General features: G+C 46.2%; 2 protein-coding genes across 4 annotated transcripts in view; one reads left to right on the forward strand and one right to left on the reverse strand.

Annotated features, from left to right (window-relative positions):
* A2M (alpha-2-macroglobulin) overlaps positions 1-14,880 on the forward strand; it is a 29,922-nt gene extending 15,042 nt beyond the window's left edge. The window contains exons 16-36 of the mRNA XM_027723902.2: positions 192-362; positions 962-1,112; positions 2,813-2,921; positions 3,260-3,488; positions 3,760-3,886; positions 4,532-4,653; positions 5,950-6,001; positions 6,505-6,588; positions 6,970-7,146; positions 7,645-7,729; positions 8,226-8,382; positions 8,704-8,778; positions 9,048-9,213; positions 9,517-9,740; positions 10,329-10,547; positions 10,919-11,046; positions 11,390-11,480; positions 12,719-12,787; positions 13,181-13,283; positions 13,853-13,894; positions 14,698-14,880. Coding sequence (XP_027579703.1) covers positions 192-362; positions 962-1,112; positions 2,813-2,921; positions 3,260-3,488; positions 3,760-3,886; positions 4,532-4,653; positions 5,950-6,001; positions 6,505-6,588; positions 6,970-7,146; positions 7,645-7,729; positions 8,226-8,382; positions 8,704-8,778; positions 9,048-9,213; positions 9,517-9,740; positions 10,329-10,547; positions 10,919-11,046; positions 11,390-11,480; positions 12,719-12,787; positions 13,181-13,283; positions 13,853-13,894; positions 14,698-14,723 — 2,607 coding nt within the window. The 3' untranslated portion in view covers positions 14,724-14,880. The remainder of the gene's footprint in view (positions 1-191; positions 363-961; positions 1,113-2,812; positions 2,922-3,259; positions 3,489-3,759; positions 3,887-4,531; positions 4,654-5,949; positions 6,002-6,504; positions 6,589-6,969; positions 7,147-7,644; positions 7,730-8,225; positions 8,383-8,703; positions 8,779-9,047; positions 9,214-9,516; positions 9,741-10,328; positions 10,548-10,918; positions 11,047-11,389; positions 11,481-12,718; positions 12,788-13,180; positions 13,284-13,852; positions 13,895-14,697) is intronic.
* Positions 14,881-17,468: 2,588 nt separating this feature from the next.
* Positions 17,469-26,643, reverse strand: part of LOC113989411 (alpha-2-macroglobulin-like) — a 37,261-nt gene continuing 28,086 nt past the window's right edge. For all 3 annotated transcript variants that reach the window (XM_027723927.2, XM_027723926.2, XM_027723925.2), the window contains exons 28-36: positions 24,812-24,977; positions 23,592-23,815; positions 22,785-23,003; positions 22,299-22,426; positions 21,865-21,955; positions 21,211-21,285; positions 20,712-20,814; positions 20,096-20,137; positions 17,469-18,591 (exon numbers count right to left, since the gene is read on the reverse strand). In XM_027723927.2, coding sequence (XP_027579728.2) covers positions 18,566-18,591; positions 20,096-20,137; positions 20,712-20,814; positions 21,211-21,285; positions 21,865-21,955; positions 22,299-22,426; positions 22,785-23,003; positions 23,592-23,815; positions 24,812-24,977 — 1,074 coding nt within the window. In that variant the 3' untranslated portion in view covers positions 17,469-18,565. The remainder of the gene's footprint in view (positions 18,592-20,095; positions 20,138-20,711; positions 20,815-21,210; positions 21,286-21,864; positions 21,956-22,298; positions 22,427-22,784; positions 23,004-23,591; positions 23,816-24,811; positions 24,978-26,643) is intronic.

The following is a 26,643-nucleotide window of genomic DNA, read 5'->3' on the forward strand; positions in this document are numbered from 1 at the left end:
ACAGTATCTTCAAATTTGCATGCCTTTTTTGATTCCCAGACTCCTGTTGCTCCCGCCACAGGGAGGATCATGGGAATGTGGGTGTATGTGCTCAGGATGTGACTTTTATGGTGCTTACATCCAACTTCCTGAGTTGTGTTTTATAACAGCGGACGCTAAATATACCAAATACTTTGTCTCTTTCTGCCTAGGTGTATAACTTACTGCCAGTGAAGGAATTGCATGGCTATCAGCATGGTCCAAACATGCTCTTTGAGGATCCCCTGGACAATTGCATTCCCGTGAAGCAAATAGTTGTGGACGGGATCACCTATGCTCCAGTAATGGAGATGAATGAAGAGGACACTTACAGCATCCTAAAGGTATAGACCTCTTCCATGGTTGTGGAGTGGAGTGGGAGAATGATTGAAAATGCCTAAGCCTTCTGTGGCATTGTGCAATGTAACAAGGGAAGGGTTTGTGAATCTGAGTAATCTGACACTAATTTTTATCCAGAGGCGCGCTCAGTGAGAGTCATAGGCTTTACTTGTCTTGCCAGCTTTGCTCTACTGGAAAAGGGATCAGTCTCAAAGTCTTCTTCTCACAGGAAAAGCTTTGAGGTTGACTTGAAATGAGGTTCTACCTGAGGATAAATAATTCCATGACATCAGTTAGCTCGAATAAATCAATGCACCTTTGAGCTGCATTGTAGTCACAGACATTTCCTTCCAGAGAGAAAACTCCCTGGCTCATCCTGACCCCTAGGCTGGACTGGGACTGGAACCTGTGGCCCAGAAACAGAGGGGATATATACTTTGGTCTCTCTGAGCCACCCAGGCACTCAGACCCAAGGCTGAGGGGATTGTCTCAAGGTCCAATCCACACACAGTAACAACTTTTCCATTTTGAGGCGGTCAGGTCTGCTGTGTAAACCTCAACAGGATTCAGTAATAAAAAAATGTGTCTGGTTTCTCTCCCACAGGATATGGGTTTAAAGATTTTCACAAATACCAAGGTGAGGAAACCTTGGTACTGCAGCCCCGATAATTACGCCAGCTCCTTCTTTCGACATGCCGGCCATGCATCACCTTTAGTCGCAGCTGGAGCACCTATGTATGCAATGAGGACAAGTGGTAAAGGCTTTTGTTATCACTTCTGTTCTGAACAGAGAACCTGTTTGTATTTTGGGGTGAATACTTAAACAAGAGCTGGGGTTGTGAACTGAAACCTTGGAAATAGTACTGAATTGATGGGTTCAGAGATTTCAGGTTCTGAATGGGTTTTGCTAGGTTCTGAAGGTCTACAGACAAATTTTGATAACTCCACATTAGAAGTCAACAGAACCAGGCAGTTTTCAAAGACTCTGGCAGAGAAGAGGGTATTATTCTGCTGCTGAATTCTCTGTTCATTAGGCTTTCACAGTAGACTCCTTTTCTCAGATTATCACTTAAGGAACCTCCAGTACCATTTTCAGGCTGTTCTCATTGACTCAGCCAGTTTTATGTATGGTTAAAACTATGAAGTGCGTGACAAATTTTTCAGTGACAAATTGGTAGACCTTGGGAATGAGAAGATATATGTGGTAGAAGTTCAGTCTGAAACTGACCCATTCTATTTCTAAGGTCTATCTCAACTCTTACACTGTAACTCTTTGGGCAACAGAATTGGCCTTATCATTCTTCAGAGTCTCATATAAAGGGAAATATCTTAGAAATTACAAGTTATTCTATCTGGATAGCTGATTCAGAGAGTTTTCCCTTGGCACAAGAACCTGCACTTTTGTATGTGTCCAGTTTGAAAACAATTTCAACTTCTGACACAAGTTGCTAAGATGCAGGATAGGTGCTTTTTAATTACTGTAAACTGAAATAGGCAGCAGTAAGAAGACTGAAATACCACAGTAGACAAATAAAAGCAAGCCACCTGTCACTTTTGCTAGGAGCTATGTGATACACCTCTGATAGATTCTTTCAGTTGTGCCCTGAGACCTTCTTAGACTCTGGAGGTGCCTGTTGCACAAATAGTATGAATATTTGTTAGCTACACAATTGTTATCCAAGTGCAGAAATTAATTTAGCCAAAGTAAAGATGACCAAATTAAGAACTTTTCTTGTTTATCTGTTTGGATGCATTTTTGTTTCTGATTGTAAAAGCCAGTCAAAGCAAGTCCCACTCACCCCATCTTTGTTTTCCAGTTGTTCAAAACTGAAGTAAAACAATTTTTTTACCAAATTTAATCCCAAACACGGAATATTTTATTGAGAATAAGTTTTGCATGTGAAAACTTTGTTTTAGTCAAAATAGTCCTTTTTACTCCTCCCAAATTCCAGCTGCATGTTTTTGTTTTGACCATCTTCATTGTAGTTCTTGAAGAGGCAGGAAGGTGGTTTTCTGAGTCACAATGACCCTACAAAAAAAACCTGCAACAGAGTCCTAGTGCTAGTTCCAGTGCTAGCTGGCCTGATAGGATGGAGAAGATGGTCACATCAAGGCTGTACCTGAAAGGGAAAAGGCTGTTTGCACAGAAGTTCCTAAATAAGTTTTTGCTCTAAATCCTTTTTTTTTAAACCTCATAAAGTGCTGCTCTGCAAACCTTGAGATCCTCTGGATCCTCTTTCCAGCAGGAAATAATGGAAGGCTAGGTCTTCTTTCTAATAGGAAGTGCACCTTAAATTTCACTGCTGCTGGTACTAGTGCTCTCTACAGCCACAAGCGTCTGCTGCTGATTGCCACATAGATTGACACTTTCTCAGACTGAAGCATGGTGCTGATACAGGTCTTGCTTGTTTAGAATTATCAGTAATTGATTTCTTTTTCATCTCATCACATGCAGGCATTGAGGCGGATAGAATTTATGAGACCTCAAGCACTCCTGAAGTGGTGACAGAGACAGTCCGAAAGTATTTCCCAGAAACCTGGATTTGGAGTTTAGTACCTATAAGGTGAGTACCTTGAGCCAGTTCATTCCTTTTAAATAAAACTGGGTTTATAAGGTGAAAATATGAATCCCAAACTGTTTGCCAGCCTTTTCAATACCAGAAAGTCCTTCACTGTTTGCAGAGATCACTTGGCAATCCTCTGAGATGAAATTACTTTCAGCCATGGTTAAGTTTGTCCAAGGAGTGGACTGGAAGAAGATGTAGAGTGGTCCTACAGTAGCAAACATACTGTACCCCGTAATTCACACAGACAATACTATTTCATAGGCCAAAATAGGTACAGCTTGTCAACAAAATGCCATAAAAATCATCCCTCTGTCCTTGCTTCTGTGCTTCATCAGCTCTGAGGGAAATGCTGATCTAGATGTGACCATACCTGACACCATCACCGAGTGGAAAGCCAATGCATTCTGCACTTCAGCAGACACAGGCTTTGGCCTGTCTCCAACAGTGTCCCTCAGGGCCTTCCAGCCCTTCTTTGTTGAGCTCACCATGCCCTACTCTGTAGTGCGTGGCGAGTCCTTCACGCTGAAAGCCACCGTTTTCAACTACCTGACCGCCTGCATCAGGGTAAGGGAGGTTTAAATCCTTCTCTGTACCTATGTACCTTCTTGTACACCTCTTGCCTTCCACCTAGCCTTCTTATCTTATCTCTCAGTAGACCTAGGCTCTTCACCCTGGAAATTCTTATGTTATTTCTCCTATATACTCCAAATGCAGAACCCACAACTTCAGTTCCCTGCTCCTTTGCTACTGAAGAAACAGCTATTTCTATGGCTTCCTAGCTCCCCCTCCTTCGGGATCACCCTTCCCTGATTGCAACTCTCTCTACAACTGGCAGGTCAGTGTGACTCTGGCTCAGTCTACTAATTTCCTGGCTATTCCAGCGGAAAAGGATGAAACATCTCACTGTCTTTGTGAGAATGGGAGGAAAACCGTGGCTTGGCTGGTGACTCCAAAATCTCTAGGTAAAGGTCTCAGGGTGCTAACAACTGCAGGAAAGGTTTCTCTGTGCTCTTCTTCCTCTTCACCTATTGGGTGTTAGACCAACATGTTTCCCTCAAAACCATTTCAGTTGAGTGTGTCTGATCTGGGGTTATGTGGGAGGCAAACACTGGAGATTCATAGTGTCCAAGACTGTATCTGGCACCACATGCAGTACCATCAAGCCTTATGGCCCTTGGATAGCATCTCGCAAGCCAGAGACATTGTTGGACAGCAGACATATTGCGTTAGCTCCATTCCTCCCCGAGATTAGATATCTTCTCCATGGGATCTTCATATTCTGTTTTCATTGTTATTAAGTGTTGTGGTAGCAGCTATGGTGTCCATGCAGGGTAGCAGAATGCTGAATAGCAGTGGGACTGGTCATTCTCAACACTGTCCTAGATTCTGGGAAAGAGTCACCAGAGTCACCTTTCAATGACAGTGCAGCTCATCTGCTCCAGGATGGCTTCTGGTATAGACAGTTTTGTTTTTGTGGGGAAGAAACAGGGCCTAGATATGACAGAAATCCCCATCCATGAGCCTGCACGTTGAAACTCCTGGAAGTGGCAGTGACTCCCCTTGCCTGGCTCTGCCTGGCAGGGCTGACTGACCCCTGTTTCCTCCAGGGCAGGTGGAGTTCTTGGTGAGCACTGAGGCCCTACAGAACCAGCAGCCCTGCGGGAACTACATTGTGGAGACCCCTGAGAAAGGGCGGAAGGACACAGTCATCAGACAGCTGCTGGTGGAGGTATGTGGGCTGTGGGAAGGGAGCACTGAGCTTTCCTGTGGGTAACTGTGGATGCTGGCATACAATTGGACAGGATGCTAGATAGTCTTATCTAGGGTCCTTTTCTCATTAAAGGTTGGACCAGATGACCTTTTGGGAACCCTTCTAATCTGGCCCGGTCTATGATTTTATGAGATCACAATGCAGAATGGCAATATGATGGGCTTATATCATCTTTATACTTTGACAGGGCTGCATAAAGACTGCAGCTTAGTAATCTGTGTTGTGTCTCCTGGTACACTAAACTTTCCGTATCTCCTATAATAACGGCATTTCTACTCCAGTCCATCCTTCCCTTTAACTCCTATTCCAATACACCCTTTTTATAGCCTCTCTCCTTCTTTTGAGACACCTTCAGTAAGAATGGGCCAGTCAGCACATGCTGCCTCTCAGCTAGTTGAGTGGCCAAGCAAACTGCCTCAAGCTGAGTGTTTTGCAGTTCTGATTTGATAACATAGTCTGGCACGAGGATGAAGGTGGGGGATTCACAAGCATCTATGGAAATTTGATGACTGTAAAGAAGACCCCTCAAAACTCCAGTTATTGTAAAAGTCTATGAAAACATGTAAAAATTTTACATCTTATCCATTTCCTGTGGCAAAAAGAGTTGCTGATGTGATATTGTACATAAGGAAATATTATGGGGCAGAATTGGATATCCTTTATAGGTAATTACTAATTTATTATACACTGAGTGTGGTAATCTGGCAGGTAGATTCTATGTTCTTAGTTTTTCTCTGTATCATAAAATTCTCTAATGTTTGTCCACTATGTTGTATGCTACCAGTAGTGGCATCAGATATTACAGCATACAACATCTTCTCTTTCTATTATTGACATACACATTTTTTTTTCCCCTAAAGCATCTAAAGCATTATGGTAAGCAGCACTGCAGAAATCTCTTCAGGATAGGTCTCTCTAATCCTGCAGTCCTTTTGTTACAAGGGTGTTAAGTGTTTCTCACTGCATAAAATATTTACAGGTCACCCATGTGATAGTCCTGCAGTGTTCTCCTCTCCTTTTCATGCCCTTCCTTCACACACAACACTAATCATTTAGGATCATATTTCTTTTATTTGCTTAGATTATTTTTTCAGAGCTCTGTATTTCAGGTAATGTTTGTGACTGCTTCTCCTTTTTCAGTTCCCTCATTTTCCTTTTTATTTATCTCTCTGTCCTTGTTAAGGATTCCTGTCTGTCTGTATTTCCTGTCTCACTAACTTTTCACCTGTCTTGTTTTCCTTCATCCTACCCAAGCCGGAAGGAGTTGAGAAGGAAACAACCCAGAATTCTGTGCTCTGTGTAAAAGGTAAAGTCCACTCTTCCCACTCTCTCCATTTGTTCCCGTGTGCTTTGATGGGTGGGATGTGCCTGGAGGAGGCCTGCTTCTATTATATTCCTGATAGTCTGATATTTTTGTGTAATCAAAACATGCCCCATTAGTTGGGAGTCTGAGACATAAGACAAAAGAAAGTCCTAAAGAATGGACCATCCTGCTTAAGCATCATAGGGAGCTAGGACAGATTTAGGATGAATGTTTGCGTCCCTGTTCTCTCGAGTGCTGACATTGGAGTCTTAAATTCTGTCTCTTGTTTTCTAGTGCAGCCAGGAAAAAGCTGTAGACACAGATCTACAACAACTAAAAGTGCTTGGGAGTGGTTTCATTCAGAGATCATGTTATAGCCAGGAAAATATGAAGTTACTGAAGTCAGGGCATTTCTGATAGGAAATGTTTCACTGAGGCCTCCTCCTCTTCCATTAGGCACTTCTTGAAACCTCACTGAAGCTGTTTGGGTCTTGTTTCTTTCTCAGGAGTGCCTGTGAAAGAGAAGTTTTCCCTGTTGCTACCCACAAATGTGGTACAAGACTCAGGCAGAGCATATTTCTCAGTGCTGGGTGAGTGAATAGCTTAGCAGAAGAACCATGTGCTGTTTCTGCTTCTTTGTGTTGGCCTTCTACCTCTCAGCTTTTTCTTCTGGTTTCTAGCATAGCTCACTCTTGTGTTTAATCTCTTCTGTCTTCAGCACTTTCCCTTCCAGTTATGCTCTTTCTTTTCTCCTTTCTGCATGCCCTGTTTCTCAGTGTTCTCACAGTGCCCTAACTTTTATCTCATTTCCCTCTCTTCTGTTGCTGTTCTGTGTTTTTTTCCAGGATCTTTATCAACCTAAATTGTCTTTTGTTCTTCTCTGATATTTCCTGCTTCTCTCATTCAGCTTCCTCTTATTCTAGCCAGCCCTAAGTATTTTAAACATCCTTCTGGTATCTCCTGCTCCCCAGGTGACATCATGGGCACTGCCATGCAGAACCTGCACCAGCTCCTCCAGATGCCATTTGGCTGTGGGGAGCAGAACATGGTCCTCTTTGCACCCAACATCTATGTCCTGGACTATCTGAACAAGACAGGGCAGCTGAGTGAGGAGGTCAAATCCAAGGCCATTGGATACTTAGTGAGCGGTAAGCTGGGACACAGCTTTTGCTTCTGCTTTGGCTTTCTTCCAGATCCTGCCTGGGGTGGTTTTGTCAAATGTTGGCCAGATCTGGAAAGAGAGCTTCTCTCATACACAGATGGTCTCTGCTGCATGCCTGAGAAGACCCTTCACTGTTTTTCCCTTGATTATTTTCTGTTGCTTAAACATTACGGTACCTGATCATTGGACCCACTTTTCTCATTGGGTGGCAATGCAGTGCAGAGTTGTCAGGTGAGCTGCTACAGTGACTTATTGATTGTCATTAATATGTCTTGCTTTCCTTCTGAAGAAAGGCAGGTATTGCTTTTCCTCATGCAGTACAAGCAATGCATGGAGCTGGGGATATGCCAGTACTTTGTATTGGCTAGGAGGACTGACCTACTCCTCTCTCATCTGCCTTTGCTGACACAACTGTTTTTCTGTTTCCCCATCCCTTAGCAGACTCTTTCTGGCATCTGAATCTTGCTTTAACTCTCCATTGCAGGTTATCAGAGGCAGCTGAACTACAAACACACAGATGGGTCTTACAGTACCTTTGGACCGCGTTATGGCCAACCAGGGAACACCTGGTGAGATTTCAATGTCACCTATGCCTTCCCTATATGCTCCTCTTTCTCACTCACATATTTATAATGAATACTGCCTGACGTAAATAGGAAATGCTATTTGTAGACCAGCAGACCATGAACTAGCAGAAATTTAATTATTCTTCCCTGTAATTATGAGTACTACTGTTATACAGCTATTTAACTAATTAGCATGCAATTCCCTACATTTTCTAAAGAGGAGGTTTTTTTAGATACAATCATTGTCCTCCAAACTGTAGCCTCAACACGAAGGGATCACAGGGTTTTATGAACCGAGAGAGGGACAAAAATCAAGGTGGAAAGAAGTTTTTTGGCAGAATATTTTGAGATGAGGATACAAAATACATGAGGTTTGACTAATTGGCCCACAGTTCCCCAGGCCTTCTTGTCTTTCTCCAGACAGATGATGTGTACATGAACCCTGTCACTTGAGATGGGCAACAGACTTGCTCAGACCCTTTCTCTTTCTCCCTTTCAGGCTCACAGCTTTTGTCCTCAAGTCCTTTGCCCAGGCTCGGCATCATGTCTTCATAGACGAGAAGCACATCCAGGATGCTTTTGTCTGGCTGTCCTACAAACAGAAGGAGAATGGATGTTTCCAGAGTTCTGGGACACTCCTGAACAATGCCATGAAGGTGACGTGTCTACCTGGTCATTACTTCATGAGTCTAGAACTTTACATGAGTCAGATAGGTGCAGTTGAGGCTTCTTGAACGTACAGACAAGTGGGATATTGCCATGTCAATGGCAAACACTAGGGGGGTTGCCATTTGCCATTCTATATGATCACCAACCTGCACTAATCAGTGGAATTGATACCTCCACGTCAGCTGCAAAAGGAAGGGGGAAAGCTAAGGCTTTACAATGCAGAATAGTGTATGCTCACTGGAGTGGGAGAAAAGACTGAACATAAGAAGCTAGGTGGGGTCAGCATCTCCGTTTGTATTTCCCTGCAGGGTGGAGTAGACAACGAGGTCTCGCTGACAGCCTACATCACTATCGCGTTGCTGGAGATTCCTCTGCCTGTAACTGTACGTGGCTGCGTCCTAACTTGAGTCAATTGTGTTCTGTTAGTCTATGACACAGTATGTCAAACTGGAAAATGACTTGGTTGTTGAGCCCTGTGACATAAGAATTTGGTGCTGTCAATTTTTTATTTCTGAAACACATTGAACCCTACTCGTTTTTAGATCTCATTCTGGCAGATCCCTCCTGAAAGTTCAGTGGGATGATGTGCTCTTAGTAAGTCAAAAAACCTCATTTCTTCTGAGCCTTCTAATCACTGGTTATCTCTCTCCAGCACTCATTGATACGAAATGCTCTGTTCTGCCTGGAAACAGCGGCAGATCAGAAAGAAAACCATGTGTACACCAAGGCACTGCTAGCATATGCATTTGCCCTGGCAGGGAAAACAGACAAGCGGAAGACATTGCTTGACTCACTTGAAAAGGAAGCTGTGAAAGAGGGTGAGTACTCCTGGTGGGACATCTCTTTCATAGGCCTTGTATCTTCCCTTGATAAAATGGCTTTTGTTGGTGGGGAAATCTAGGCGTGAGGCTCAGCATTCTCAGACTAGCTGTAAACCCACAAAATGTGTAACCCTAACCCTTCCCCCTTCATCCTGCATGACAGATGCATCCTGGAGGCTGCAGCCTCTCACCTGGAGTTGCAGCCTCTCACCTGGAGTTGCAGCAGATCAAGAAGTCCCCTGCAATAACTAGTAGTAATTGCTTGTTGTCTTGTCTCCACGCTCCCTGCCTCTTGCGAAGATGGGTCCGTTCATTGGCAGCGACCTGGGAAAGAGCCAGAGGTTGATCTCCCCTACTATCGCTACCGAGCTCCCTCTGCTGAAGTGGAGATGACAGCCTATGTGCTCCTTGCTTACCTCACCTCTCAGCCAGCACCTTCCCAGGAGGAGCTGTCATTTGCATCTCATATTGCAAAGTGGATCAGTGGTCAGCAGAATCCCAATGGAGGCTTCTCCTCCACCCAGGTGAGCTGCTTCCCGTTCCCTCCTGCGACTTCGCACATCAATGTCGCAGGATGGGACATGTCAGAGAGCCAGGTGGGAGCCCAGTAAGGTTTGCCAGGAAGGTGGGAACATTAGACCTGCAGTATATCCATGCAGTACCCACCATGCCAAGTGCTTGAAATGCTAGAGGCAAGTATGTCAGGTAGTGTCCTTGGGAATGACTGAAACTTTGATTAATGACCTGATTTTCTTGACACGGTGGGGCAGAATGATAGGGACACAAGGAACGTGTGTTTGTGCCGTTGGAGAGGGCTCATGCTGCACTTTGTTTGTGCATATAAAATTGCTGCTTTGTCCTGTAAAGTGCAAGGGAAGGCTGTGCACAGCTCCACACCAAGGAGGTCATGGAACCTACAACTGCTATCCAGAGGACACAGGAATGGAATGGAAACATGCAAAAGCTGATCTTTGCCTCTGTCTTTTCTACTTAACACTGGAGAAAGTGAAGGATGGATGGGAGGGTGCCAACACAAAGGGCAGACCTGTGGGAGGGCAGGCTATGGCAAGGCTGACTGCACCCCCCTGGGTGCTGGGATCTGTCTCTTTCAGGACACAGTGGTGGCTCTCCAAGCCTTGTCCCTGTATGGAGCTCTCACTTATGCCAAGAGCGGGGCAGCTTCCAAAGTGACCCTGCAATCTGGAGGGAACTTCCAGCAAGACTTCCAAGTGGATCCCACCAATCGGCTGCTGCTCCAGCGCATGTCCCTTCCCCGGGTGCCAGGGGAGTACAGCGTGGAGGTGTCTGGTGAAGGATGTGTCTACCTGCAGGTGAGGGAGATACGGATAGGTGGCATCCTGGGAGGGGAGCCCCTTGCCAGGGTGGAGCCATGGAGAGGGCAGAATCATAGAATCATCTAGGCTGGAAAAGACCCTAAAGGTCATTGAGTCCATCTCCACCTGGAGAAGAAGGGACAGGAGAGAGAGGAGAAGTGGGAGGGAAGGCTCTGGGTAAAGGGAAGAGGAGAAGAGCAGAGTTATGTGGAAGAGAACGAGTGGGAGGGAAGGAGGGAAAGACCTGCAGTGTGGAGGAGCTGTGAGAATGGGAGGAGTGGGGAGGCTGGATGGGGGAGAGCATCCCCTCTCTCCAACACTGGGCATCACGCACACATGCTCACACATGGCTGCTGCCTGTCCCCTAGACAAGCCTGAGGTACAACGTGCAGCCCACACAGGAGGATGCACCTTTCATGCTTCGTGTGTACACTATCCCAGAGACATGTGTGGACTCCAAGGCTCACAAGGCCTTTGACATTGGCATAAATGTCAGGTGAGTCTATGTTTTGGTCTGAGCCTTCCTGTCCAGCCATGGGGGCTGGAGGAGGTCTGGTTGTCCCCAGGGTGAGCCAGTCTGGAAGCCCTGGAGGTACAATGAATTCCTGGGATGGTGGGCAAGAAGCAGCTGGGCTGGGTCCTGCAGTGGTGAAATTGTGTGGGCAGCCTAGAGCCGGGCTAGTGAGAGGCTGCCTAGATGACTAGGAGAACCTGGCATAACTGGAGAAGAAGGTGCTGGGCTGCCAGGACTTGGTGTGGTGCCAAGTGCTACGGATAAGCTGGAAGTGTCCTCAGCTTTGACTTGATGTGCACTGAACCTTTGTTGCTCAATTCCTTAGTTACACTGGAGAGCGCAACAGCTCCAACATGGTGATTGTTGATGTGAAGATGCTGTCGGGATTCATTCCCTTGAAGTCCTCAGTGAGGAAGGTAGGATGCTGTTTGTCATACAAACAACATTGAATCATAGAATGATCAAGTTAAGGTTGGAAAAAACCTCCAAATCCAACCTTTGACCGAGTCCCACCATACCTACTCATTACCATATCACAAAGTCTACTCTTTTTTTGAACACTTCCATGGATGGTAACTCCACCGCTTCCCTAGGCAGACTTTTCCAGTGCTTAACCACTCTTTCAGTGAAGAATTTTTTCCTAATATCCAGCATAAACCTTCTGTTGCAAAACTTCAGGCCATTTCCCCTTGTCCTCTTGCTATTTGCCTGTGAGAAGAGACCAAACCCCACCTGGCTACAACCTCCTGTCAGGTAGTTGTAGAGAGGAATAAGGTCCCCCTGAGCCTTCTTGTCTTCAGACTAAACAATCCCAGTATTCTCAGTTACTCCTTGTAAGACTTACATTCCAGTTCCTTCTCCAGCATCTCTGCCCTTCTCTGAACCTCAATGTCTGAAGTGAGGGGCCTGAAATGAACACAGGATTTGATGTGCGGCCTGACCAGTACTGAGTATGGGGGAAAAACATCCACCTTCTTATTTTCAAGACCCTTTCAAATGTTTGTAGCAAACTGCAGGGTGTCAGCTTGATTTTGCCATTGTCAGCTGCACATTTGACACACACAGTGTTCTCTTTTCATACATGGCTTAAGGCCAGTGCAAGTGGAGATGATGTTATCACTCTAGGAAAAATAGACTAAATAACTTTTTCTTTAGACTGGTGATGGGAACTTTTATTTTCACTGTTTCCCAACAGCTCCCTATTAACAGTGTCTGTGTACAGTACATTTAAAGTGATGCTGTTTCCTTTTTCCCTCAGCTGATCTAAAAACATAACATTGTAACTTTTTAGGTGTTGGGTAACTATTGGAGATGCTGAATACAGGCATGAACTAGAAAAAAAAGGCTATAATAATATAGTGCAGAACTAGCAAGCCAGAAGGAACATATTTTCAATTAATTGTTCCATCACTGTGCTTGAACCAGTGCTAAGTCTCTTCTGAAGCCAGGTTGTACTTCATCAGCCAGACTGGCGAATGGAAGGCCTGGGGACCATGATACCTATGTGGCACAACAAGGAGGCAGTTCTGTGCTGCTGACTTAGTTCCCTGAGTGCTACAGTATTTCATCCAGAGTGCATTACATTCACAGGCCTGTGCAAGTGGCACAGAGAGACCACCATCAGTGCAGTAACATCTTGGTCTTCTTCCTTCAGCTGGAAGGCCACCCTGTTATTGAGCGCACAGAGTTAAGTACCAACCATGTTCTAATATATCTGGAAAAGGTGAGTATCCGTCTGGGGCAAGGATGAGTCAGAAACACAAGCATTGGGACTCTTGGCCACATAGGGCAAAATATCTGGGACTCAAAACTACCATGGCTCTGATAAGAATGGGACCAAATCCTGTACTGACTTCTTCTAACATTTTAGACTTACTGCCACTTTCTTCCCAGCCCTTAGCAGGCTGTCCTTCCTACCTGTGCACAGATCAGGCCCAGACCTCGCCACCGGGCAGAGCTTCCCCCAGGGATTCCCCTTGCCCTCAGCCAGGCCTGCAGGCCCCATGTTCCCCCAGGGCCAGGGACTGGTGGCAGGGCAGAGTGAGGGGACATGGGCATAGGGGAGCCTGGGACAATGTGGAGCCTCCCCTGACCCTCTACCGCTTCCCTTTCCCAGCTGAGCAGTGAGACCCTCAGCTTCTCCTTCACGGTGGAGCGGGACATCCCCGTGCAGGGCCTGAAGCCAGCCCAGGTGAAGGTCTATGACTACTACGAGACAGGTGAGTGGGGGTTGGTAGCGCCCATGGGAGCAAGGGTGGGCAGTGGGATATGTAGAGTGGCATGGGAGCTGTGCAGACCCACAGCTGCTGCTGGCCTGGGCCATCACCTTGAGCTCTCTGAGTGCAGAGGGGCCCAGGGTAGAGCCGTGGGTGCTGAAGGTCCTGTGCTCAGGTCTGGCCCCAGAGCACAGCCGTGCCTGTGTTTGCAGGCAGACCTGCTGCTCCTTGTGTCTCTGCTGTCCTGGCTGCTGCGCCAGGCTGGCAGCAACAGAGTTCTTTGTCCCCACCCCAGTGTGCTGGGAGAAGGTGCCTGAGCAGCCCTTGGGCACACCGGGGTAGAGACCTGCTGGAACTGCTTGTTCGGGGTGGCTCTGCCTTGCTGCCACTGCCCCCAGACGGGGCTGTGACTCGGGCTCCTCCCACCCCAGTTGAGATCTGTGGAGGGAAGCTGGGGATGGTGTCAGCAGCCTGCTGTGGAGCCTGGGAAAAGCATCTCTGGCACCTGTCCCTCTGTCAGCAGTGCCAGGGGTCATGGCAGTTCACTCTCTCCTTTCTCTTCTGCTTTCCAGATGAGTTTGCCACACAGGAGTACAGTGCTCCCTGCACCACAGGTAGGTGCCCATGAACAACTGAGAAGCTCCAGCATGGGCTACTGCAGGTTCTCTTGAATTAAAGTCTTTGTAGACCTTGCGTTTCCCCAGCCTGTGTATACTCAGCCTGTGTATACTGCATTTATCTTCACTGTGCCTACTGCAGTCTCTTGGCATGCCTCAGTACAGAAACCAAAAGCACTGCTGCCACCCAATTTCCCGTGTAAGATCAGATACAGCTTTTATTTTCACTCACTGAGAATAGCAATCTCAGTATTACTGCCTTCATTTGCACAGTGGCAATCATCTTTTCCTCTGTGTTTGTGTCACATTATGCAAATAAGATTGAAGTCGCCCTTGGGATGGAACACTAACACCCAGCATTTTGTGTCTCTGCCCTTTTCTGGGCCACGTCTGCTATGCTGCAGACACTGAAATGTACTGAGGAATTGTCTCCCAAACATCTTGGTGAAATTTTCATGTTATCCACATGTCTTTGCTGAGGACCCTTCAAACTCTGCTTGGTGTTATTTTTTGCCTTCCCTTGGGAAATCCAATTGTTGAGAGAGAATGTGTATTGGGATAGCTCATGTATCTCCAGGATAAATCTGCCTCCCCTCCCCTCTCTGTAGCATAGATATTTTGAACATGTCCAGCCACTCCCATTCTGTTATCTGTCTGTAACTGGGCATTTTTAGGTGAAGCAGTTTCCCAGAGTTGAACAGGGCTTGAACTCACATAGCCACCAGAACACAGAGATGTCCAGGGCTCTGGACACTGCTCACCAGAATACTTATCTTACTCTGTCCTTTTCCGACCTCCAGTCAAGGCTGAACAGGGAAATTCCTGAAGAATGCATCTTGTCTGAGTCTTGCTGCATCAGCTCATACGTCTCTGCCCCTAGAAGATCTTCTTGTTGAGGGTGGGGTATTGAAACATTAGAGGAGGACACCTCAAAAACACAAAGGAAGTAACACTGTAAATAAATTAAGTCTTGATTCTCATCAGATGTGTCTGGCTTTGTTTTCTGTTACTGTGTCTTGTCTCTCCTCCCATCCATAGCTCTGACTGTGTCATGGTCTGAGATTTCAATCCAGAGCCATCCATGGCAAGGTGGTGTTTGGAAATATCAGAAGGCAGACAGCTTTTAGCAGTTGGGAGATTTGTGTCCATACTTGACAGTTCTCTAGGAAGAAAGGAAATCCTACCGGATCCATTCTGCACTGGAAGTTTGTCTCTTTGACTCTAAAAGAGGATGTTTTCTGCAAGATGATCCTTGGACAAAAACCTCTGATCACATATCACCTTTGATCTCACTGTGAAATCACTGCTATGAGATGGAAGGACAGTGTGATCTTTCACAGCAGACTAGATAGAAGTGAAGGAAAGACCTGTGGACTTTTCCGTTCTAGCAGTGAAGACATTGTCTGCTTGCTTCTAAACAGCTAAAGTGAAAACAGAGAGGAACGGGGATCTTAACAGTGTCATTCGTAGAATTGTTTAGGTTGGTGAAGACCTTTAAGGTCATCAAGTCCTACAATTAACTCAGCACTGCAAAGTCCACTGCTAAATCATGTAGGGTTGCATGGGGTTGTTGTGACCCAACTGTAGGACCCAGCATTGGGCCTCATATCATTGGCCTAGGCTCATTGATCTAGGCTGTCCAAATCCCGCTGCAGAGCCTTCCTATCCTCCAGCAGGTCAACTCTCCCACCCAAATTGGTGTCTTCTGCAAATTTGCTGAGAGTGCACTTGACCCCCTCATCCAGATCATTGATAAAGGTATTAAACAGGACTGGCCCCAACACTGAGCCCTAGGAGACACCACTGGACACAGAGGTCAACTGGATGTAGCACTATTCACCACCACTCCCTGGGCCCAACCATCCAGCCAGGTTTTTACCCACTGAAAAGTGTACCTGTCCAAGCCATGGGCAGTCAGTTTCTCCAGGTCAGTGCTGTGGGAAATTGTGTCAAAGGCTTTACTAAAATCGAGGTAACATCCATGGCCTTTCCCCCATCCACTAAGTGGGTCACCCTGTCACAGAAGGAGAACAGGTTGGTCAAGGAGGACCTGTCTTTCCTGCTTGATTGCCTGGTTCTCCTGTACATGCCAAGTGATGGCACTCAAGATAATCTTAGAATTTCAACCAAGAACCACACTATGAGCCAAACCTCTTGCATTTTTCATGAGAACCTTATCTTCTACCCCTCACTGGAGGCCTGTAGCTGTCTTCTAGTTTTTTTGAATAATTTTAATACTTTTTTTTTTTCTCCCTTGCAACTAGGCTTACAGTGCTTCAGCAGAATTCAGAGGAGAAGCCATGGATTCTGATAGTTTGGGTTAAACATTAGGCATGTCAGTTTTTTGTAAGATCACATTTTCTCTGGTCTAGATCTCTCACAGGGACACAAGGGGAATCAACCTCAGTTTAAGAGGTCATATGGAACCCTGTGTATTTTATTTACATGTTTATATGTGCAGAGGTGCCTTTCACCCTCCAAACGTAAGCTGAAGAAAACACACCTGTAGGAGTCTCTCTTGTATCTTCTTTCATGTACACAAACCCAGATTGTCAAAAATTTAAGTCACTGATGCAGTAAAGGATCCGTATTTGTTTCAGTGACAGTGATGTTCTTAGCATTATTATCATCCATGTGGATGTCTCAAGACTCTCTTTCTCCTTCTTGAGCCAGAATTCCTCACTGTATGAGGAATGCAGTTTGCTCTGGCCCATTTTATATCTATCCTTTTGCTATGAGAAAGGAAATAGAGAAACTGACTGTGCTGAAGTGATATAGCTGACACTGTTATTTAGGGGCAAGTAGGTTCAGAAGTGACAGGTCAACAAACTTGTGCATTCACACACAGGTTTGCAAATACAGACCATCCTCTACTGCAGACTGTAGATGGATGGCAGCAGCTCCTTCGTCCTAGTTTGCTTTCTGGTAGGTAAATGAACTCTGCATGGTTATGGCATTAGATCTTTACTGCCTCAAAAGAAACAAAGTGATCATCATGACAATTTAATTTAAAAGTCTGTAAAATTACTGGAGTATGTTCCATGTTTTGCTGCTGCCTGGTTTTAAATTAATCGACACCTGTTGCCCATCGGCAGCCACATCACTTGGCATTTGGAACTCCCTGGCCATTCCGTATCTGTGAAGCAGTTTGATATTTCTCTGCTCAACCAGACTGTGAATATCAGTCACATTCTTGAATGTCCTCCATAGTATACCATTAGGAAACTTTAGCAAGGCTAAAGGAAGTACAGGAATGTTGGAATATTGAATTTCTATCCCCATGGAGCATGCATGGCATGCTTCAAAGGCAAATCACAGTGGTCTAAAATTCAAACAGTTTAATTCAGCAACCAAAGCGTATGTTGCTTTCAGAACTTGGAAAAGTAATTGCCTAATGATAAAAAAATAGATGGCTTTACTCTTTCTAAATCAAAACAAAATGCAATTAGCTGGACTGGAAATACTGTTCAGCTTTCACTGAAGGTGGTTCATTCCAGAGACTTCTCTGAATATGAGGAGTGTAAAGGTCTTGAATGTGTAAATGCCAAACACCACAGAAGACAAAGTGACATAATATTAATATCTAGCAAAATAGATGAAGAATTTTATTTATTCGCAATTACATTTTTTGTACAGGCTCACTAAAACAAATCAGATGGAACATACTTTGGATACACAGTGTGCCATGATACCTAACAATAAGCATTTCATGAGAATAAACAGTCATGTAAGATCTTTTGGCATTCAAAAAGTTAAACCCACAAATTAATGGGACAAAACCAAGAAAAGGGGAGCATTCCTGGAGATATATAAGAGGCCTATAGAGAGTTTCATCAAAGCAACTCTATGATTTAAATAAGTGTGCCATTTAGACTAGACTTAGGCAGGTAGGTTATGGGCAAATGCCATTAGCTTCTCCTTGGGAATCTCCCAGAAGCAGCAGATACAGGGTATGGGAGTTTCCACAAGAAGGCCCAAGCTCCAACTGGAGAACAGGCTAAGTTAGCAGCTGAAGGCATAATGCACGCACACATTCCTCCTGCCACCATACACTCTAATCTTAGAAGATGGCAGACTATATCTCTTTCCATTCTTCTGCAAACAAGAAACAATCCCAGAAGGGCTGTCTACAGGTAAGATCACAGAAGTTGAATTTCTTTTAACATTAGCTGATCATCCAGGCTGCCTACTTGTGGGAGACATGGACAGCTATCAGCAGAGATCAATTCTATCAAGGTTATGGTTTCTAAGCCAGGGAGAGAAATTGTTCCCAAGAAGTACCTGTCCTTCTCCATTGATTATACAGGATCACAGATGACAAGTTCAAAGAACATAGCACAGATAGAGATACATTAGAAAGGCTGACCCCAATTTAAATCATTTGGTCCTCTTTTTTTCTTTCTCACTTGTCAGTCTTACTACCCTGCATACAGGCATTCCTGGATGGTATACTCTTCAACTTAAAAAGCCAGGGAGATTAAAGCTGTGACTGAAAGCTGAGCAGGAAAAATCAGAATTGGGAATAAATTGTTCAAAAATCATTGGTGAGTACAGTTAATTTATTTGTAAAGTTAATTTCCCACTCCTTGCAGGCATTATTCATCTGTCACTCTATGGGGGGTGGTGGTGGTAGTGAGGCAGGTGGGTTCCAGCATCTGGGAGTATTCTTCATGCATTGCCCTGGTCTACTTCCTCTGCAAGAATGAAAGAAGATGGGAGGGGAGAGAAGTTAGAGAGATATGTCAGTTCCCCCTCTCAGGACGAACAACAGAGAGAGCATGATGTGGATATGGAAGCCAGGCTGTGTGAGAAGCACAGAACAGGAGAGCAAGTTGCTGTTTCACCAGGGTTGACAGTTATCCACAGCACTCAATACTCATGTCACCTTCAGCTATGGTTGAGAGGTTGAGAGAGGGCTGAAATTCATTCTGACCCACTGGGAGAGATAAACAGAGTAGGATTTGTCACAACTGAGATGTACACAGGAGCACAGTGCAAACAGGCAAGGATGTTCTGTGCAACAGTGAGACATACTCTATTTCTTTCTCTGCCAAGAGTGGAAGGTACCTATGGCACTCTACTGCCCCACTATTCAGAGCAGGGAAGGAAACTTAGCGATTGAGATTTGCTTTTTAAGTCAGTGCAGACTACCTTTGTACACCTAGACCAGGGGATGAATTTCTTAAGTAGCAATTTCCCATTACCCTTTTCAAGGAAGATAAAAACTCTACCTTTTAACAGAAATGAGGAAGAGTAGCCTAAAATCTAAAGCCTCCCCACCAGTCTCAGACTGAATGACCAGACCACACCAATACATCCTTTGGAAATGCTTTACTATCCACTCAAGGTCCATCAGGACTTATGTACATTTTTCCATGAACTGCGGCTATAGGTCCAAAATCAACAGAACACATCTGTACCTATGGACACAGCCCAGGTTAGCAAGCAGTATGGAGTAAAAGTGTGGGAGTTCAGGCTCTTTTCCAAGATACTAGGTAAGAACATGAAAGGAGATAAATTTCACCATTTACCACCAGCAAGTGACAAAGCTTTTGCCTTCCCCAAGTCCAGATCATTTTTTCTCTTCCCTCAGATGGCACAGTCAAAACCTGTGAAAAACCACTTCCCAGGAACTCTGCTTTACAGAAACCTCCATATCCCAAACACGTGAAACTGAGCAACTGGGGGGAAGCAAGACCTGTCATTCTTCATATTGGATGACTCCACATAGGATGAGAGAAATATCCTTGGTCAGGGCCTTTTACAGAAGCTCCCACATTACCTGAGCTCCAAAGCTATACACATGCGGCCTTGTGCTGCAGAGAACCCTCCCCCCAAAGACCACAGTATTTCTGTCCTGCCAGCTCAGTCTCCAAACCAAGACTGAGGAATGGCTGCCTAGGGTAACTGAGGCACACCTGCCTCCTGAGAGACAACCCTTCTGCTTGGGCAGGAGGTAGCTGAGCAGGAAGCAGCTGTTGCTCCCGGTAGTAGCTACCAAAGGCAAACTTGCCATCTCTTGGGAAACAACAGCAGTGTAACTCACATGCTCTCAATTTCTATGCAATATCTGTGCCTGTAAGATGGGCAAATGTAATCCAAATTCAAGCACGAAGAGAAAAGCACTGCCTGGAAGACTAAAAAATACAATTAAGAAGATGTAAAGAACTGTGAAGTGAAGGGGTCTCGGTACCCTACCTGTGGTGCAGGGAGCACTGTACTCCTGTGTGGCAAACTCATCTGGAAAGCAGAAGAGAAAGGAGAGAGTGAACTGCCGTGACCCCTGGCACTGCTGACAGAGGGACAGGTGCCAGAGATGCTTTTCCCAGGCTCCACAGCAGGCTGCTGACACCATCCCCAGCTTCCCTTCACAGACCTCAACTGGGGTGGGAGGAGCCCAAGTCACAGCCCCGTCTGGGGGCAGTGGCAGCAAGGCAGAGCCACCCCGAACAAGCAGTTCCAGCAGGTCTCTACCCCGGTGTGCCCAAGGGCTGCTCAGGCACCTTCTCCCAGCACACTGGGGTGGGGTGGGGACAAAGAACTCTGTTGCTGCCAGCCTGGCGCAGCAGCCAGGACAGCAGAGACACAAGGAGCAGCAGGTCTGCCTGCAAACACAGGCACGGCTGTACTCTGGGGCCAGACCTGAGCACAGGACCTTCAGCACCCACGGCTCTACCCTGGGCCCCTCTGCACTCAGAGAGCTCAAGGTGATGGCCCAGGCCAGCAGCAGCTGTGGGTCTGCACAGCTCCCATGCCACTCTACATATCCCACTGCCCACCCTTGCTCCCATGGGCACTACCAACCCCCACTCACCTGTCTCGTAGTAGTCATAGACCTTCACCTGGGCTGGCTTCAGGCCCTGCACGGGGATGTCCCGCTCCACCGTGAAGGAGAAGCTGAGGGTCTCACTGCTCAGCTGGGAAAGGGAAGCGGTAGAGGGTCAGGGGAGGTTCCACATTGTCCCAGGCTCCTCTTTGCCTCCACACTGCCCCAGGCCCTCTCACTCTCCCCTGCCACCTGTGCCCTGGCCCTGATGGCACACAGGGGCTGTGGGCCTGGCTGAAGGGCAAGGGGAAACCTTTCCCCATAATGGAGAGAAATCACAGGGCCTGATCTGTGGAGGGAAAGCCTGCTGAAGGCTGGGACAGAGTTTGTCTCCTATGAGACATACAAGGTTGGTGACAAAGAGGTTTATGGTCTGTGTTTACAAGCCTGGAGATGGTTAGCAATTCTCTCCATCGCTGTTGATGCTATTGCTGGTGTGCTGCAGAGCTCACTCTGTGCCCCATGGCAGCCCTGAGTTAGTCCTCACCTGCTCTATGTACAGCAAAACATGATTTGAGTTCACCTCCGTCCGCTGGATCTGGTGAAACCAGGTGTTTGAGAGCTGGAAAGAGGAGATAGAAAAGGTTGCTAATCTGATGGAGGTTAGACAATCCTTCTAAGTTTCCTCACACCAGCAGAATCCCACCAATTGGGTGCTGAGAAGTAAAGTACAGGGAGAGTACTTCCCAAGGGACTTTTGAAACACTCTTGTATGAAGCCCCACACACTAAGTGTTCCCCCAGTTCCCATCATCTCAAGCTCTTGTACCTCCTTGACACAAAAATGGAATGAGGGACCAGCATTGTCATGGCTGTTGTCTATCTCCAAAGGCTCTTGAGCTCCTGAAATTAAACCTAATGGTCTCCTTCCACCTCTCTTTCTCAGGGCCAAACACCACATATATTTGAATAATTGCAAGCTACCACAAATGCTTGAGGAGTGGGAAAGCAATGCTGCAGATGGCATCCCTCATTCACCCCTACTTCACAACTGAGGGTTGGAGGACCAGGAGGAAAAGTTGGACAGGTCCAAGAGGGACGAATATACCAGGAAAAGAACTAAAATCTCCTTTAAATAAGGAAATTGATGCCCTGGATTAAGGACAGGTACAATCCAAAAAATGCTTCATATATCATCCTACCTTCCTCACTGAGGACTTCAAAGGAAGGAATCCCGACAGCATCTTCACATCAACAATCACCATGTTGGAGCTGTTGCGCTCTCCAGTGTAACTAAGGAATTGAGCAACAAAGGTTCAGTGCACATCAAGTCAAAGCTGAGGACACTTCCAGCTTATCCGTAGCACTTGGCACCACACCAAGTCCTGGCAGCCCAGCACCTTCTTCTCCAGTTATGCCAGGTTCTCCTAGTCATCTAGGCAGCCTCTCACTAGCCCGGCTCTAGGCTGCCCACACAATTTCACCACTGCAGGACCCAGCCCAGCTGCTTCTTGCCCACCATCCCAGGAATTCATTGTACCTCCAGGGCTTCCAGACTGGCTCACCCTGGGGACAACCAGACCTCCTCCAGCCCCCATGGCTGGACAGGAAGGCTCAGACCAAAACATAGACTCACCTGACATTTATGCCAATGTCAAAGGCCTTGTGAGCCTTGGAGTCCACACATGTCTCTGGGATAGTGTACACACGAAGCATGAAAGGTGCATCCTCCTGTGTGGGCTGCACGTTGTACCTCAGGTTTGTCTAGGGGACAGGCAGCAGCCATGTGTGAGCATGTGTGCGTGATGCCCAGTGTTGGAGAGAGGGGATGCTCTCCCCCATCCAGCCTCCCCACTCCTCCCATTCTCACAGCTCCTCCACACTGCAGGTCTTTCCCTCCTTCCCTCCCACTCGTTCTCTTCCACATAACTCTGCTCTTCTCCTCTTCCCTTTACCCAGAGCCTTCCCTCCCACTTCTCCCCTCTCTCTCCTGTCCCTTCTTCTCCAGGTGGAGATGGACTCAATGACCTTTAGGGTCTTTTCCAGACTAGATGATTCTATGATTCTGACCTCTCCATGGCTCCACCCTGGCAAGGGGCTCCCCTCCCGGGATGCCACCTACCTGCAGGTAGACACATCCTTCACCAGACACCTCCACACTGTACTCCCCTGGCACCCGGGGAAGGGACATGCGCTGGAGCAGCAGCCGATTGGTGGGATCCACTTGGAAGTCTTGCTGGAAGTTCCCTCCAGATTGCAGGGTCACTTTGGAAGCTGCCCCGCTCTTGGCATAAGTGAGAGCTCCATACAGGGACAAGGCTTGGAGAGCCACCACTGTGTCCTGAAAGAGACAGATCCCAGCACCCAGGGGGGTGCAGTCAGCCTTGCCATAGCCTGCCCTCCCACAGGTCTGCCCTTTCTGTTGGCACCCTCCCATCCATCCTTCACTTTCTCCAGTGTTAAGTAGAAAAGACAGAGGCAAAGATCAGCTTTTGCATGTTTCCATTCCATTCCTGTGTCCTCTGGATAGCAGTTGTAGGTTCCATGACCTCCTTGGTGTGGAGCTGTGCACAGCCTTCCCTTGCACTTTACAGGACAAAGCAGCAATTTTATATGCACAAACAAAGTGCAGCATGAGCCCTCTCCAACGGCACAAACACACGTTCCTTGTGTCCCTATCATTCTGCCCCACCGTGTCAAGAAAATCAGGTCATTAATCAAAGTTTCAGTCATTCCCAAGGACACTACCTGACATACTTGCCTCTAGCATTTCAAGCACTTGGCATGGTGGGTACTGCATGGATATACTGCAGGTCTAATGTTCCCACCTTCCTGGCAAACCTTACTGGGCTCCCACCTGGCTCTCTGACATGTCCCATCCTGCGACATTGATGTGCGAAGTCGCAGGAGGGAACGGGAAGCAGCTCACCTGGGTGGAGGAGAAGCCTCCATTGGGATTCTGCTGACCACTGATCCACTTTGCAATATGAGATGCAAATGACAGCTCCTCCTGGGAAGGTGCTGGCTGAGAGGTGAGGTAAGCAAGGAGCACATAGGCTGTCATCTCCACTTCAGCAGAGGGAGCTCGGTAGCGATAGTAGGGGAGATCAACTTCTGGCTCTTTCCCAGGTCGCTGCCAATGAACGGACCCATCTTCGCAGGAGGCAGGGAGCATGGAGACAAGACAACAAGCAATTACTACTAGTTATTGCAGGGGACTTCTTGATCTGCTGCAACTCCAGGTGAGAGGCTGCAACTCCAGGTGAGAGGCTGCAGCCTCCAGGATGCATCTGTCATGCAGGATGAAGGGGGAAGGGTTAGGGTTACACATTTTGTGGGTTTACAGCTAGTCTGAGAATGCTGAGCCTCATGCCTAGATACCACTTTGTTCTAGACTCCAGATTCACATAGACGCTTATGGGCTTGGGCTCCTCAGGGAACCAGAGACCTAAGAAGGATACTGCTCTTTCCCTTTTTGAGTAGAGATGCCGGGGTCGGGCAGTGACAGAATCTGTGAGACAAAACGGCTCAAAGAATGTGACCAGGGCTTGACAGTCACTTGCAGGGGGGGATACTTCCCTCAATACCCTGCTACCCAATATTTGAGCAAATCCACTGTCCAGTCTGATTTAAGTAGAATGCTTCTGAATTGTTACATGAATTCCTAGAAGACTCTGAGCTAATGCTGTGGCCTCCACAGTGACCTGTATGTTCATTTTCTCCCTCAGCACATCCAGCACTTCTCTGATTTACATGCCTTGTGCTGTGCAAGGTCAACTTTGTTCTATGTTGAGCCCGTGCCCTGGAAGGAATGCCCATAAACATTATTAAGCCTTTGCTAAGTGGTGCCTGGTATGGCAAGAGGAGTGGACTAAGGAGAGATGCCAGCAGAGCTATTCTTTTGTTTATTACTGAGGGGATGGTACCTGGTGCTTCCCAGTGAACTCCCTCAAAGCAGAGATTTAGGACTTGGGGCTGAGAGAGAGTTCTCAGGAAGGTAATCCCCTTGCACAAATCTTTCTTCTCCCTCCACCTTTTCGTACTCACAGAAGCCAGTTCCTACATTAACAATTACCCCACCAACAAAAGCCATTTTATCAAGGGAAGATGTAAGGCCAATAAAAGAGATGTCCCACCAGGAGTACTCACCCTCTTTCACGGCTTCCTTTTCAAGTGAGTCAAGCAATGTCTTCCGCTTGTCTGTTTTCCCTGCCAGGGCAAATGCATATGCTAGCAGTGCCTTGGTGTACACATGGTTTTCCTTCTCATCTGCCGCCGTTTCCAGGCAGAACAGAGCATTCCGCACCACCGAGTCCTGGGAGGAGAGAGAGACTGATCTGGAGCAGCCAGAGATCACACTGAGGCCCATCTTAGAACATCAGGAATTGGATGGTACCTATGGACCCTTGGCAACCCCACCATCTGCTCTGACAAATATTGTACTACTGCAGATCCCTTCCCTTCCAGGCCCAATAATCCCTAGAACAGATGGGCAGCCAAAGGCTGTTCCTAATCTTGTATCAATGTTTCTCTAATATGACTTGTTAATGGTTTTTCCCAGTTTGATTTAAAGACTGAGAAGCAGGGCTCCGATCCTTCTGTCTTGAGAAGAATTACTTCCTTTCTGTAGATGTCCTGAATACTTGCTTTCCTCCTTCAGCTATCGCCCTGAGACTCTTCTGTGCTTTCGCCCTCTGCTCTGTCCTTTTCTTTTCATTGTTTAGCTCCCCTTTTTTAGGACCTTCTGAAAAAAATTTAATTTTGTTGGAAGCCGATAATGTAGATTCTAGTTTGGCAGGAAACTATCTCTGCATAAGAAAGAATATTTTTTTTGTATTTTCTGGAATGTTTTTTGTGAGACATTAACATTAACGATGTATGTCTTTTCCAAGCCAGAATCTCAAGTATGGTTTGAGAGTGCAATTATAAAAAATGTAACTCCTTTACACAGTGTTAAGTAACGGACTAACAGATGATGTGACTCCATGACCTAGCCGCCAGACGCATGACTATTTCTCATTTGCGATGGAAAACTGCTATAAAATTGAAACAATAATACTGCAGAGACAGCGTGTCATGATCTGAATCCCAACAGCACATTTACAGCTTAATCTAGAAGTAAAATATGTATTTTTCATTGGCTTTGTCCTTTGCCTTCACTGGGTGTCTACTGGAAGATGAAATCTTTTGTGATCATTTTTGGAGATGTAATTCAGCTGTGTTTGAGAAAACAAAGAATAAAACCAAAATCGGTTGTGTCTATGCCTCACCTAAGGTTTCATATGCTTACTACTATTTGTAAGGTAAGTGTTGGGGAGGAGTTCAGTTTAATGACAGGATGTGGCATTAGACACACATGGTCAGAACAGTGCTAATAAGATTTTTATGAGGGTTTAATATAGCTTACTTATAGAAATATTCTGTATGATTGTCAATAGCCTTAATGACTTAAGGGCTGTGTTAAATTTAGGATTTCATGCAGCTTAACTTGAAATGCACCTATATCTCACTCAAATTCTGACAAACCCTTCACATTCAATGGTGGTTTTAGGCTCAGACAGGGAGTTGAAAAATTTCTTTGTTATCCAATACAGTTTCTGCCTGAGAGCTTGTCTTCTAAACACAACACATACCAAAGAAAGAATACTTTTCTGGTGAAGTTAATGCCATCCATGTCATCTTACTGACAAAATAATTCCTTCTATTGGTTCTTGCTACATAGGAAAAAACTTGGAAAACAAAACAGTCCCTACCACATTTGGAGTAGAGGAATTACAGCAGCCTGGCAACCACCCTGGCTCAGCAGGCCTTCTGCTGCAATTCATACCCCAATTTTACCTGCACCACAGCCTTGTCTCAAAGTGAGGGGATCAGAATAACCAAACCCTCATTGTTCTTAAATAGGCCTCAGGCTTTTCACAGAGTGACATTATGGTACTCTCTATAGCTATACTTTATTACCTATAGGTATACCTTATTCT

The sequence above is a fragment of the Pipra filicauda genome, unplaced genomic scaffold, assembly GCF_003945595.2.
Source record: "Pipra filicauda isolate LSUMZ 115617 unplaced genomic scaffold, ASM394559v2 scaffold183_size1465899_pilon, whole genome shotgun sequence".
In the NCBI taxonomy this organism is placed as follows: Eukaryota; Metazoa; Chordata; class Aves; order Passeriformes; family Pipridae; genus Pipra; species Pipra filicauda.